General features: G+C 45.2%; 1 protein-coding gene across 2 annotated transcripts in view; it reads left to right on the forward strand.

Moving 5' to 3' along the window:
• RCAN1 (regulator of calcineurin 1) overlaps window positions 1–12,706 on the forward strand; it is a 95,109-nt gene that overhangs the window by 74,143 nt on the left and 8,260 nt on the right. Inside the window, exon 1 of one of the 2 annotated variants that reach the window (XM_080821065.1) lies at window positions 10,025–10,186. The exons of the other annotated variant lie outside the window; for it this stretch is intronic. Within the exon in view, the coding sequence (XP_080677191.1) occupies window positions 10,100–10,186 (87 nt within the window). The 5' untranslated portion in view covers window positions 10,025–10,099. Of the gene's footprint in view, window positions 1–10,024; window positions 10,187–12,706 lie in introns of those variants that run through there. 2 annotated transcript variants of the gene reach the window in all.

The raw sequence follows: 12,706 nt of genomic DNA on the forward strand, positions 1-12,706 counted from the left end.
AAACATACACATTTCATCTCCAGGTAGGTAGAACCCAGCCCCAGAAAAGCCCACCCATCTATGGGAGTTTTCCCCTGTAACCAATTTGCTGCCTAGAATTTTCCTGTTAGCCATGCATTCATTCCTTCGGGGATGAGACTTTGATCTCCATAATTTGCTGATTAAATACATCTTCTCGGGCAGGCCTTATGCTTGAGCAGGTGTCATCATTAACGCTGTAATAGGAAAACAAGTTCATTAGGTAACATTCCAGTCTTGTTAGAAGGGAGAGGCAGAGGACAGGGCCATCCAAAGGAGAAGGGAAGAGATCTGGAGTGTGAATCTGGGATGGCAAGAGAGTAGGGAAAGCACAGATGAGGAAGGAGGAGGGAGGAGGACAGGGCAGTGACAAAAAAGGATTTGGGAGTTCTGCTCGGAGATGGCAATGTGCTGGGGGGTCATCTGCAAGGCCCGGATAGGAGATTTTCCAGAATCTGTTGGGCTCTGCCAGCCACATCCTGGAGCCTAAAGGGTGCACAGTTGCTCACGCTCCTGCGGAGCTCAGCACTATGGAGCAGGACAGCCTCGTGACGGTCTCCGGGCAGGGCCAGTGGCCTTGACTCTAGCAAGAATGGCCCAGTCAACACCGCTGATATTTGGTCCTTCACCAAATAAAAATGGTTGGCGAGAGAGGTTATCAAAGAAAAACAAAATATTTTCTGGTGAAATCCCTGTTTTTAAAAGTATCTAGGCAAGAGATGGGGTTCTTTCTCCCAAAATATTCATGGGTTAAAAACATCAGTTTTGGGAATTGTGTGTATCAAACACTCACAGTGCAAAGAAAGTTGAGCCACATACCACACCATTATGTAAAAAAAGAGGAGGTGGATTTCCTCACCTTAACCTTGAATAGCTTATCTGTTAACCAAGGTTTCTGTGACCATTGATATACAGGAGATCATGGGGGGAGGGGAAAGAGGGGAGCCTTTTGGTAATTACAAACGTCATAAATGTTCACCGTGGAAGTACTAGTAAGTCCAAAAAGGCAAAAAAGGAAAACATTGCAATCTCATACTAATGTATTTTTTTCTTTCCACCAAAATGGATCACAGCAATACACATGACTTTGTAACCAGCTTTTTCCACTTAACAGCAAGTTGTGAACATTTTGACGGTCTCCTGAGATAGTTTTCACCTCCGTATGGTGAGAGGCTCTGTGGTCAGTCAGTGGAGTGGATTCCGCAGGTGAATAGCTGCTCGCTGATTGGATGTTGAGGTTGCCTTTGGTACGTGATTTGCATAAGCAGCCTGTAGGCTTCTGTTTGTAGGAATATGTTGTAGCCTTGTAGGAATATGTTTGCTTCTAAGTCTTTGACCACAGTTCTGCGATTTCCTTAGAATAAATTACTAGGAGTAAAACTGTAGGGTTTTCAGTTGACACGGTTAACGTTGAGAGTCCAAGACTGTTGAGCTTATTGTTCATTTTAACCATTTATTTTTTAAGTTCCTTAACACGAAAAGATGAGCTAATGATCTCGAGTGGAATCCCGAGTATTCTCATGATGTCCAGTTTAAAGTTGGTCCTATTTGTCAGCTATTTCAGACAATTAACTTGGTGTCCAAATCTTTGATTTCAGAACTTATTCGTTCCTTGATCTTGGGAGTGATGGGTGGTTGGCTGGTTGGTTGGTTGGTTGGCTGGTTGGTTGGTTGATTGGTTGCCTGGTTGGTTGGTTGATTGGTTGGCTGGTTGGTTGGTTGGCTGGTTGGTGGTCACAGTAACACACTCCAGGACCCTTCAATAGTGAAGGATGTGCCCCCAGGTGCCCTTGGTGATTGCCCCCTTTGGGGATTACTTTAGCTGAGAGCCACCTCCCTCAATTCCCCGCCCTTTCTCCAGGTAGCTGCCATCCCAGAGCTACCTGGGAGCTACCGATGTGGGGCTATCAACACCCCGCCCTTCTGTCCCAGTGAGGGTTGGGCCATCTTCAGAACTCCCCAAGGACCAGCAAAGCTTCCATTGGAACTCCGTATTTTACTCTTCCTCTGCCCAGTCTCCTTTTCTCCTCTTACCATCCCCCCACCCTCCTTTCCTTGGGTATTGAGCCCAGGAGCACCCCCCCCCCAAATAAACCTCCTCCACAAGAACATCAGTCTCAGAGTCCTGCGCCTACTGAATTTATTCATTGGCTGAGGGTTACAGGGGGAGAGGGGCTCAGCAGACCCCAGAGGTTGAGTACTGTATATGCCACGTAATTCACCTCTACAGAGGTTAGTGATACCCCCATGATCTCCTTCAGGATGGAATGGCCAGGCCAGCTTAGACTCTTGGGGAGGGTTTATTTAAAGGATAAAGTCAGGCACAATCTTCCTAAGAGTTATTTCAACATAAGAAGATTGATCAAACTGTATCCTAGATTTTTTCAAAGGCAGCTTAAATGGTCTTTTTTTTTTTTTTAAGATTTTTCATTTATTTGAGAGTACAAGCAGGGGGAGGGGCAGAGGGAGAGAGAGAAGCAGACTTGCAGCTGTGTGGGGAGCCAGAGGAGGGCTCTATCCCAGGATCCTAAGGTCATGACCTGAGCCAAATGTAGAGGCTTAGCCCACTGAGTAACCCAGGTGCCCCTTAAATGGTCTTTTAAAGAACTGTCTTAAAAGCCTTACTCTGAAAATACCTGCATCTCTGCCTACTTTACAGTCATCTCTAACCCCGTCTGCTAAGGCCACTCGTGACCAAATCTTTGGGCCTCCGTCAGTCACAAGCTCGTTCTGCAGAAGTCTGTAAGTGCGTTAAGATTCTGATTCTCAGCCGTGCTGTCTGCCTCCCTGGTATGATCCAATCACGTCTTACGAGCAGTTTCTAAAGAAACCAACTGTGGTTTGTAAACATTTGAGCAGAATCTGTGTCATCCCTATCTTAAGGTCTCCACCATTCGTTTGCGTTACCATATAATTTCAGGGGTGGCAAATATCCAGGGAGTCACTTACGAAAATGTGTTATGCCAGTGAAGGGGCCAGAAAAAAATAAAGAATTGCCATGTGAGGAGTGACAGATACGCTGAGTGTATTATTTGGAGTGGATTATGAGACAGAGAACATCGTGAGCCCCGGGGCTGGGTGGGTGAGCAGCCTCACGCCCCTACCCCTCCGGGTCTGGCTCGCAGCAAGGGACTCATCTATTTTTGCTGATTACTAAATTAAGCCTGAGGCCAAGAGCTCGAATGCCTTAGGCGTCAGGAGCGATGGGGACAATTACATCTGGCAAGCACAGCGTTTAGCCTCCCAGGTCACCATAGCCCTGTGGGCTTCTGGCCACCAAATGACCACTCATCCCTTCTTTACCCCCCAAAGAAGCCAGATTTTCTATTTCTGTGTGAAACCTCCCATTTTTTCAATACCGACAGCAAACTTTCTTAAACATTAGGGAGCTGCCACTACACAACCAGTAAACTGAGCTGACAGTTCCAGACCCAAGAGGACAGCCCTCCCATCCCAGACGCCGAGGCACAGAGGTGTGTGGCCAAGTTCTCGTTGACAGGAACCCCCAGATCTCCCCAAAGAATGAAGTGGGCTCAGTTGTTCTCTTTTCTGAAGACAAGTGTTAATATCCAAGGTTGTTTGCTTTGTGTGAATAGTTTATTTTTTTAAGTATATTTGAAGTCATTGTGTCATCCTCCTAAAGACAGGATATACTTCCTCATGCAACTTATTATCAGACTTGTAAATAATCAGCAAAGAAGGCAGCGTGTTAGTATAAAAGAACAGCATATGCTCCGGCCCCACTGGCCATCTCTCAGCTACAGACTGGGAACCAGGGCTTGGGGGAGGGTGGGGATGCAAAGAGCAGGAAAACACACAGGGACAGGCTTTTCTCTGCTCCCGCATTTAGCAGAAAACAGGGGGTGTTCATACAAACTGCATAGGAAAGTTCTCGAAAACTGTGTTTTCTATTTGGTTTTACAGACTCAGAGATTGCAATTTTGCTCCCTGCCCCACCCCTTACACAGCAAGACACTCCCCCCTCCCACCCCAGCTCTGCCCCCAGATCCATGGGCCCCAGCCCTCTACCATCCCTGTTCCCGTTCCCACGAGAAAGGAGTGCTCCTGCTTTGGAGGGAAAGGGATTTACTCGATGGGAATGAGCGAATGCAGGTTGCTGGCTGGAATGAGAGAGAACCAGGTCCGGGCGAGTGAGGAGCCCAGGGGTCTGACTGCGGCTAAGCTGCTCCCGGTACATTTCCCGCCAGGGGATTTGTCAAGGCAGGATCTCGCCCCTGTGGAGGAAGGCACCAAGGCCGAAGTTAAACTCAGTCATTAAACCAAGGTGGGTCTAGAGAGGAACAGACTAAAGAGAGCAAATAAGGGATGATGAGTCAGAGTGGCTTTGGGCCCAGTCATCTCTAAATAAACATTACCCCCCTTCATCCCTGTCTGCTGGTCCGCAGGTCATTCATGAAGAATAGTTCTGATTTGCCTATGGCTGCTTCTCCATCTTAAGCCCCTGGAAGCAGTGTGTTTCCAAGAAGTTATAGAGGAGCGGTTAACCTGTATGCACTAAGGAAAGAGTGAGGTAATAAGGAAACAGAAGTTAATGGGATTTTGAGCGCCCCTGGAATTTAACAACCAAGATGAAATCTTGTATGAACTCTGACCTCTTTTTTTAAAGGGAGAAATTTAAACGTGCTCTTCCTCCCTAGTTTTCCCTAATCAACTGATTATTTCATTTTATTTCTTCTCTTCTTTTTTCTTTTTCTTTTTTTGATGATTGCAATTTTTCTTTTCAAACTCCACCATATTTAACAGAGCATGGGTGCCCTTCTGCTAACATACATGGTTAGCAGCTTCACCACTGGTGTTTTTTTTGTTTTGTTTTGTTTTGTTTTGTTTTTTAAGATCTTATTTAGGGGGGAGAGAGAGAGCGAGAGAGCGCAAGCGCACACACAGGGGGAGGGAGGGGCAGAGGGAGAAGCAGGCTCCCCTCTGAGCAGGGAGCCAGATACCAGGACCCTGAGATCAGGACCTGAGCCAAAGGCAGCCACTTACCTGACTGAGCCACCCAGGGGTCCCTAGCAGCTTCACCATTGTATTGACCCTTTTTGGCACTAACATCAAAAAGCCATCCATAGTATTTATTTATTTATTTAAGTCCTTGAAAGTTCTGTATTATCCCAGAAATACAAATTACGTGTACGCTGTCTTGTGTGAATCCATGCAAAGTATCAGATCCTCAGGCTCTTCTGCTTTTCAGATCATCTGAAATGTGCCAGGCTGAAGTTTACGTACGATTAGAGGCATTTCTTCTGTGTTATCCTACAGATCCAGGAGATTAATGATTATTAAAGGCAATCTTCATTTAAGATGGTTTTCTTATTTCAGATTTGGAATTCTTATTTTAGGCATCAGCCCCTTCCTGGGAGAATCACCACTTGCCTGTTTGTTCCAGGGGGTTCCAGTTAGAACTTTGAAACCCATCAGCAGAAAGGTTACCTGCTTTGTTTTTCATTTTCTCAGAAACGGAGGCCCCTGGGACCCAGCAGATTTTACCAGTAATAAAGCAATGCTAAAAGCACCCAAATCTGGCCTCTCAGAGCCCAGTTTCTGATTACTCCTAAAAGAGAACAAGAACGGAAATTCCTTTGGAGATCAAAAATAAGAACATTTTTCCTGCTCTCTTTCTTAACTTGATCGTTAGGACAAAACTCAAAGAAAATTGGGAATCCAATCACACTTTCTGCCTTGACAAATGGTCTCCATGGGTTTTGGGTTTGGGTCATGAATCTCATTGGTAAAAGATTTTTGAGTACATCTGTAAATTCTACACAACTTCATCTCTACGTTGGGCACTTTCTAAAATACACCCTAAAAGTAAGCATTTAAAAAGGACATAAAAAAGCATTGAAAGAGGTGAAAATATATTAAGTTGAATATGTTCTTCCCACATGCAGAGGGTTGTCAAGATGGCCACCGTGGCCATAGGAATCACAGGCTTCTGATGGTGTCCCGTGGGTGGCGCCTCATCCTGGAGTGAACGGCTCAGTTGCCCATACCCGTGGTCCTTCTGAACCTCAGCACCATTAGAGGTGAAATAGGAAATAGAAACGCGGCAAACATGCAATCACAGCTGTATTTTCAGGCACTGTGCTAGGCATTCTGTCGACTTCGCATTGTTTGATCCCACCGCAACTCTGAATTTGATACTAACCCAGTTTACATGCTGAGGACGAGGATGCTCCCCTTAGCTAATAACCTCTTTAGACTGGGAAATGGTAAGAAGGAGTCAGAATGAGCCCCTGTGTTTTTCTGTTGCCTAGTAACATAGGTCGGAAGAACAAAGCTCGATATTATAGAAAGAAGAGCTACAAATATAAAGTAACAATAAAACAATTCCATTATCTCAGGAGCTAAAAACTCTACTAAACCACAAGTTCCATTAGCATTCAAGATAAATGCTCTTTAAAATTACATCTTCTGGGTCACCTGGGTGGTTCAGTGGGTTAAAGCCTCTGCCTTCAGGTCAGGTCATGATCCTAGGGTCCTGGGATCAAGCCCCACAACCAGCTCTCTGCTCGGCAGGGAGCCTGCTTCCCTACCCCCACCCCCCACCCCCTGCCTGCCTCTCTGCCTACTTGTGATCTGTCAAATAAAAAAATAAATAAAATCTTAAAAAAAAATGACACCTTTTATCCAAATCAGGTGAGTCATTCCTGCCCACCCCTCCCCCTTCCCTCAATCTTTTGCACCCTTTGCCCCCCTTTGGTTTGCTCATCAAAGCCCAAACTCAGTTTCCCTTTCTGGACATCTTGTAGCAAGTTTCCCTGGTGGCACATTCTTGGCATAGTTGTAAAACTCCTTGGGGTTTATAGGGACAGGCTGAGGTCATCCTAACTTTGCCTGAGGAATGCTGTAATGGGAATGGTGGAATTCAACATAAACCTGGATTTTTCCTCACTGAAAATAGAAAACTTCTTGGTGAAAATATGTTCTAAACTGCATGGAGCCAGAGGAAGCAAACGCAAGTTACAGAGATTCATTTAGGATTTTTATGATACGAATGGAAGAAATGCAAAACATCTAAAGCTTTCAGTTGACTAAAGCATTTCATTTCTTCTTTAACTTCTGGTGTCAGTGTTACTATTTTAAGTGCAAATTTTAGTGTGCTTTTCAAGAGCTCTCATGAGACATTAGGCACTGCTGTCTTCGAATCAGTTATGTCCAACTTGCAAACAAGAATCAAGAATGTACTTGTCCCCCAAATGACAAGGGATATACATGTAAGAAAGTTGACTCTCTAAATACTTGTTTTGGACCAATTTTTATCCTCCATGGGGAAAATCACTATGTACAACGTAATTCTTTTGCACAGGACGTTCAGAAATCCGAGTTCACATATAATAGACATGCGTGTCATGTCTATTAAGGAGAGCTGTCAGATTAGCAGAGGAAGGGAAACTGAGATGAGTTTGCCGCAGTGTTACTCTGGGTACAGGGACGGGTGTCTGTCTCCTTGGCCAGACAAGTCTAGAGCACCACTCATGCAGTAGCCGAGGAAGCCTGGGCTGGTGGCCCCTGGATGCCCCTCCTGGTCCAAGGCCCTGGTCACTCTGTGACCCAGTGAGTTTTGCCAGAGAGCGTTCTTCTCAGCGTCCTTACAGCTGGCCACCGTTTTGAGCTCCTCTTCTCCATGTAAAAATGGGAGAACTCAGGTTCAAAATTGGATTCAAATGAGCTTGAAATCAGTTCAAAGGCAGGTACAGAATTACACATTTTTATTAGGTGTTATGGGCCACCTGGTGAGAGAGTGATCATTTGTCCTTTATTTCTACGAGCAAAGACAGATGAAGAATCTTCGAATACCTCACTATTTCTTCGTTGTTTTCATCCGTATAATGAAACAAAAACTGCAAATTTGGGTAAGCAGCAGTACTCTTGTCTCTGATAAACAGAAACGTTTCAGATCCGTCCAACAACTGATCTGGAACTTCATGTCATGATTTAAAAAAAAAAAAAAAAGTGATGGCCAGGGGGCTCAGTCGTTTAAAAATTGGCCTTTTGTTCAGGTCGTGATCCCAGGGTCCTAGGATCAAATCCCACGTCAGGCTCCCTGCTTAGTGAGGAGCCTGCGTCTCCCTCTCCCTCTGCAGCTCCCCCTGCTTGTGCTCTCTCTCTCTCTCTGTCAAATACATAAATAAAATCTTTAAAAAAAATAAAAAAGAAGAAGAAGAAGATCGTGAAATTAGCCTCTTCTTCCTCTCCAATTGCCTTTTAACTCTATTTGCTAAGGTGACTCCAGGAGAAAAAGAAAAGGGGTTCGAGTTGGCGGGAGTGGGTCACCTCAGAGGCGTCCCCAGCCTCTCTGGAGAAGGGGGGGCAGTTCTGTCTCCCCGCCCTCGCACTCCCCTTCTTTCTTCCACCAACACCTCCCTTCTCCACACTACGACCACCAGAGCCTGTATGTGTCACGGACCCAAACACACGTTCCCCATCACCAAGCACCGGCTTCCGTGACCATTTCCCGTTCATGTTAAACCCGTACTATTCAGTGTTCCAAACTTTTTTAGAATACACACCTTTAGATCTTTTTGGGTTGGGGGCGATGGGTAATTTGGCAAAGCAAACACCATACCTGGTTTCTTACGTAGCCCTACAACTGGCAGGAAGGCAGCGTGCATTCAAATGAAGCAACACTCATTCATCCAGGAAGGCTTTGCTTTTCCTTTTTAGGGAAGGATAAATGCTCTGGTTTGTTTTTTCCTCCGTGGCATATATTCTTTTTATTATTGGCTGGCTTGAATGATTCTTTGAAGTTAATTTTTACGTGTGAATGGCAGGGTTCCGTTTCACTTTTGGAAGCTTCTGGAGGAGATGTCTCCGTGTGCCTCTAGACTAGAGAATACTTTTTTATAAGTTCCTGGAGTGCTTTTAGGGGATAATGAAATTGGAGAGATTGAGAAGGACCTGGGACCCAGGCTGCCATAGGGATCGACACCGGTAAAGTGCTTAGAACTTAAGAGCTGCAGCCTTTGGAAAGAACTAGCATCCTGCCATCTTCGTAGCTTCTCCACACCAGACGTCATACCTGGAAAAGGGGCCAGCCGGATGGACTTTCCAATGTAGCATACGGTCTTTCCCTTTCCTCCTCCTTTCCTATTAAAACAACAACAACAACAACACTTTGTCAACATGTCTCAAAGCAAGGCAACCGCCCCAATGTTTCTTTTCTCAACTTCAGAGCCTAGATTCTCTAAAATGTTTTTGTATCTTTTTCTGAGTCCAGCAGCTGTTAGGAAATGATCAAAGGGTGGCATATTCCTAGCTCCCAAATTACAAATAATAAAGTTTTCCAATGAAAAATCCCGGGATTGCTTGAGGATCTCTTCCCACGTTCCCACTGTGGAATAAAAGCGGGAATTGGGACATTCATCCAGTAAAGTTCAATTAGGGGGGGAAAAAGCCATATTTCAAAATGAATCCCACTTTTTTCTTTAAAAACAGAGTTCATTGACCAAGAAAGATTTCAAAATGTTTTCTCTAATACCCCAACACGAAACTTTGAGGTTTTCAGGGAATTACAGGGATCAAACGACCAGTCCAGGCTTGGGTTTCCAGGTTTCCCAAAGACTCGAAACTCCCCTAGAGGCTAATTACTGTTTACTGCTGAGACCTTCCTCATTTTTCTTCGGTAACATTTTCCATCTTAAGAAGGGTCGTCCCATTCAGCCGAGGAGCATGGTGTCTGAGTGGCTGAATGGAATTACTACCAGTGGAAAGTATGCTGCAAGAGGGGTTGATAAAACAGCTGCAAGGCAAACCTTGGCTGTTTTTTCCATCCTCCCCAAGCAAAGTTAATTAGCATAGGGAAAATGACTAAGGTGTTGACGTCACCTCTTTCCAGTAGAAACTTACACTCTGTCTCCGTCTGCCTGAAAGCATGCAGGACTTGACTCAGGAATTTGCTGTCCAAACAGGATGCCCGGGAAGCTGTGCTTTTTTTTCCCCAGGGGGCTGGACTTCGGTGTTTTATAAAGGCTGGCCCGAGACAGGACCTACAGCCTCTTGGAAAGGAACCTCGCTTGGGGCTTGCCTGTCTGAGCTGCTAGTCCTCTCACTGTAAGAAAGCAAGATGCACTTTAGAAACTTTAACTACAGTTTTAGCTCCCTGATTGCCTGTGTGGCTAACAGTGATATCTTCAGCGAAAGTGAAACCAGGGTAAGGCTTCTAATATGATGTGATTTTTGAGAGTTTTCAAAGCATTATGTTAACTGGGACTAGCGAATGAGATATTTGCAGGGGTGTTACATGGCTGTCTTGTGGGTTTGCGGGTTTGGGAATAAATCCAAAATACTTGGAGCTTTATCAATCAAAAGCTGTTGCCTGAGGAAATACCTGCAAAGGAATTTTCTAAAGCTCTCAACATTTGCAAACATCTAGGTCCCTTGACTAACTGGTAATGCAACTGGTTTTAACAGGGTATTTTTCATTCTGTGTAGGTCGTAAGTAAAGTTTTAGAGGGAAGCTTTTTCTGACAGTGAATGGACCATTTCGCTTTGACATCTAGAGATCAGAACAATTTAATTTTATCTTGGGAAATAAATATCGTAAAGATGTGTGTATGTTTGTAGTAATTACGAGGTCCTGTCCCCAAGTTTTCGGATTTCTTTAGTTAGGGAAAATGAGGCCATAGCAAGTAATAAAACTGGATAAATAAGTGGGGGTAAGTGTACCTCCCGGGAAGCAGCTCTCATTGATGGTAATTAGTATAATTAGTAATTTTAATTCCTATGCTTTTCTCCTTCATTTGATTAGGATGTCAGATTTCCATCAGTAGGTCCCCAGCTGTCTAATTGATCTTGAACAGTACTGTATATAAATGAATTCTGTGTGTTCTGTTTGGGGGACGGTGTTTGTGTGATATGCTTTGTGCCCAATGCCATATCGGAGCCTGTGAAGGTTTTGTGTTGTAGTTGTCGTTGTTGTTGTTTAATCAGATTTAACTCCACAATTACGTATGATGCGTGTGAGCCAGGACTGGGCTTTTTGAATTAGATCAGAGCACATTCTACCTATTAGCCTTATGTGAGTCAAAATCCGTATTTAATTAATTAAAGAGAGATGCCATCCAACAACTGTAAAAACCAGGTACCAGTTATTAGAACAAATTATTTTGTAGGAGAATGGTATCACAGAAATGTGGATTTAGCAGATATTGTGCCTTGTCTTGTGTTCTGGTCCTAGGCTCTGCCTTGTATTCTAAATATAGTCCTCGAAGTCCTCTCCCCCTCAATTCTGAATCGAAACTTCAGAACTAAGCACTAAGTCATTGGTCACAATGCCTATTGATGAGGTCATGCAAAATTCCAAATTTATGCCCACGCGCTTTGCCAGCAACTTGCCGGTCCTCCTGCTCACGAGAGGTGGAGAAAAAGTCCCACGCAGCCAGATGAAATCCCCACGAAGCATCTGCTATGCGTTGTTCTCACCTTTTGCCCCTTGCAAACCCCTCAGAACTGTTCCTAAACTAAAGGAAAGTCATGGAATTCCAAGAGGGGAACTGTGGGAGCTGTTCCCATCCCCCCAGCGACCAGCCTGTGGAGCAGCGTGCCCCTGGACACCTGTTCCCTCACCTCTGTCTTGCACCCAATAGTCTCGAAAGTGCTGCCCCATCTTACACGCCATCCTCTCGCCACCCCTCTGCAGAAACTGCTTTCCATAGGTTCCCAAGGTCCTCAGTGGGCCCCACCCACCTCCTCTTCTGCAGGGACCCCCTTTATAGAAAGCACACTGCCCCCCCACTGGACCCTCAGCCAGCCCCTTCTGCCTTTCACAGAGTCCCCACAACCCATCCCCAGTGCTCAGTCGCATGACCACTCAAAGCGCATACAATCTTTCTGGAAGTTTGTTTCGACTGTCTGTCAACTCCCTCTCTGGTTGGAGCCTGAGGACCTGCTGTGGCCTCCCATCTCCCCCACAGGCTCCGGCTGACACCCCCCAGCCCAGCAGGGGTCTCTCCAGAAAGCTTTTCCCAGAAGGTGGATGAGCTCCCTCCTGAATGGAAGCCTAATACACCCTTGAACTTGGGCACTTCCATCCTCAGAGCTCCTGCTGTTTCATAATTTTCACTGGCCTTTATAACACTAGAGCTAGAACCGTACCCGTATTAAAGTCAGCGGGCAGACATGGGACCATTTGCCAGGCATTAATTTTTAAACCAGTATTCTTTTAGAGAGTTAAAAGGTAACAGACCAAGTGGGAAAACAATAGGGGGGATTTCTTCTTAAACCTCTTCCTTACACTAAGAAATGCAAGGTTTCTTATTAACAGCATTGTTTGCCTGTGCAATAAAAAAAAAAAAAAATTTTTTTTCAAATGAGCTCCAGGGCTCTTAAGCCCTAAGAAATACCCAACACCCCAAACCGAGCAGTGGGATCGGGGTTCACGGGACTGAGGAAGGCTGCTGGACTTGAGGGACCTTCAGGCCAAGAGGGGGGTGACAAATCGCCAAGCTGGCCCTCCTTGGAACGTCCTCCTGTTCTACTTATAAAGACTATTTCTGTGATTATACGAGGTGTTCGAGTGTTGGTACTTGTTCCGCCATTCAGCGAATTTAATAGATCCTACGTTCTTACTTTGTCCTAAAATCGCCTGTCTCAGAATTAGAAGGGCGGAGAGAACACATCTTCTTAAGAGGGGAGAGGCTCCTGTCTCCTCTAAGGAAGAGGTTGGGTGTCC

The sequence above is a fragment of the Martes martes genome (assembly GCF_963455335.1).
Source record: "Martes martes genome assembly, chromosome: 1".
Lineage (NCBI taxonomy): Eukaryota > Metazoa > Chordata > Mammalia > Carnivora > Mustelidae > Martes > Martes martes.